This window comes from Oncorhynchus clarkii, chromosome 13, assembly GCF_045791955.1.
Source record: "Oncorhynchus clarkii lewisi isolate Uvic-CL-2024 chromosome 13, UVic_Ocla_1.0, whole genome shotgun sequence".
In the NCBI taxonomy this organism is placed as follows: domain Eukaryota; kingdom Metazoa; phylum Chordata; class Actinopteri; order Salmoniformes; family Salmonidae; genus Oncorhynchus; species Oncorhynchus clarkii.
Genome location: NC_092159.1, coordinates 66143069 through 66145663, shown reverse-complemented (window position 1 = coordinate 66145663; position 2595 = coordinate 66143069). Strand labels below are relative to the sequence as shown.

Below are 2595 nucleotides of genomic sequence, written 5' to 3'. Positions count from 1 at the left end.
CCATGGGACCACATGGTCAGGAATTGTGAAAAACTGAGTTTAAATGTATTTGGCTAAGGTGTACTGTATACCTGTAGTGTTGGTGTACTTGATATATATATTATATATATACACACACCTGTAGTGTGTTGGTGTACTTGGTGTATATATATATATATACCTGTAGTGTGTTGGTGTACTTGGTGTATATATATATATATACCTGTAGTGTGTTGGTGTACTTGGTGTATATATATATACCTGTAGTGTGTTGGTGTACTTGGTGTATATATATATATATATACCTGTAGTGTGTTGGTGTACTTGGTGTATATATATATATATATATATATATACCTGTAGTGTGTTGGTGTACTTGGTGTATATATATATATATATACCTGTAGTGTGTTGGTGTACTTGGTGTATATATATATACCTGTAGTGTGTTGGTGTACTTGGTGTATATATATATATATACCTGTAGTGTGTTGGTGTACTTGGTGTATATATATATATATACCTGTAGTGTGTTGGTGTACTTGGTGTATATATATATATATACCTGTAGTGTGTTGGTGTACTTGGTGTATATATATATATATATATACCTGTAGTGTGTTGGTGTACTTGGTGTATATATATATATATATATACCTGTAGTGTGTTGGTGTACTTGGTGTATATATATATATATACCTGTAGTGTGTTGGTGTACTTGGTGTATATATATATATACCTGTACTTGGTGTATATATATATATATATACCTGTAGTGTGTTGGTGTACTTGGTGTGTATATATATATATATACCTGTAGTGTGTTGGTGTACTTGGTGTATATATATATATATACCTGTAGTGTGTTGGTGTACTTGGTGTGTATATATATATATATATATATACCTGTAGTGTGTTGGTGTACTTGGTGTATATATATATACCTGTAGTGTGTTGGTGTACTTGGTGTATATATATATATATATACCTGTAGTGTGTTGGTGTACTTGGTGTGTATATATATATATACCTGTAGTGTGTTGGTGTACTTGGTGTATATATATATATATATACCTGTAGTGTGTTGGTGTACTTGGTGTATATATATATATATATACCTGTAGTGTGTTGGTGTACTTGGTATATATATATATATACCTGTAGTGTGTTGGTGTACTTGGTGTGTATATATATATACCTGTAGTGTGTTGGTGTACTTGATGGGGTGTATAGGGGGATGAGCCTGATCTGTCTTGGTGCCCTGCCGTGGGTTGGGTCCCCCTGGCTGCTCCATCACCCCCCTAGCGAAGGCCCCCCAGGAGGGGCTGTGTGTCTGATGCTCCACCAAGGGGCCCAGGGCCAGGTCCTTAGGAAACAGGTTGGTCTCTGTACGCGGATAACTGATTAACCTAAACACACAGAGATGAAAATATTACCACACACCTCTACAACTGATGAGGGGGGCCTTCACAGGCAATCCTGGGACACCCAGGTTTCACTCTCCTAGTTCCCAAAAGCCTGGGGGCCTGGTTACCAGAAAGATGATTAAAAGCCTGGGGAACTTGTTAACAGAAAGATGATTAAAAGCCTGGGGGCCTTGTTAACAGAAAGATGATTAAAAGCCTGGGGAACTGGTTAACAGAAAGATGTATAAAAGCCTGGGGGCCTGGTTAACAGAAAGTTGATTAAAAGCCTGGGGAACTGACCAAGTGGCAGTAGCTTACCAGAGTACCAACGCTGAATGCCAGCTCTCCCATTCAAATGCACTATCCTCCACTAACGCCCTCCAGACCTGCGACACTAACATCCTCCGGACTTGCGACAATAACGTCCCCCAGACCTGCGACACTAACGTCCTCCGGACCTGCTCTACTAACGTCCTCCACTAACGTCCTCCACTAACGTCCTCCAGACCTGCGACACTAACGTCCTCCACTAATGTCCTCCACTAACGTCCTCCACTAATGTCCTCCACTAACGTCCTCCAGACCTGCGACACTAACGTCCTCCAGACCTGCGACACTAGCGTCCTCCAGACCTGCGACACTAGCGTCCTCCGGACTTGCGACACTAATGTCCTCCACTAACGTCCTCCAGACCTGCGACACTAATGTCCTCCAGACCTGCGACACTAACGTCCTCCAGACCTGCGACACTAACGTCCTCCAGACTTGCGACACTAATGTCCTCCACTAACGTCCTCCACTAACGTCCTCCAGACCTGCGACACTAGCGTCCTCCGGACCTGCGACACTAACGTCCTCCAGACTTGCGACACTAACGTCCTCCAGACCTGCGACACTAACGTCCTCCAGACTTGTGACACTAACGTCCTCCGGACATGCGACACTAACGTCCTCCAGACCTGCGACACTAACGTCCTCCAGACCTGCGACACTAACGTCCTCCACTAATGTCCTCCAGACCTGCGACACTAACGTCCTCCAGACCTGCGACACTAACGTCCTCCAGACCTGCGACACTAGCGTCCTCCGGACCTGCGAAACTAACGTCCTCCAGACTTGCGACACTAGCGTCCTCCAGACCTGCGACACTAACGTCCTCCAGACTTGCGACACTAACGTCCTCCACTAACGTCCTCCAGACCTGCGACAC

At 43.9% G+C, this 2595-nt stretch overlaps 1 protein-coding gene across 1 annotated transcript in view; it reads right to left on the bottom strand.

Moving 5' to 3' along the window:
* LOC139423632 (DNA topoisomerase 3-alpha-like) overlaps nucleotides 1–2595 on the bottom strand; it is a 52590-nt gene that overhangs the window by 29873 nt on the left and 20122 nt on the right. Inside the window, exon 11 of the mRNA XM_071175218.1 lies at nucleotides 1178–1388. Within this exon, the coding sequence (XP_071031319.1) occupies nucleotides 1178–1388 (211 nt within the window). The remainder of the gene's footprint in view (nucleotides 1–1177; nucleotides 1389–2595) is intronic.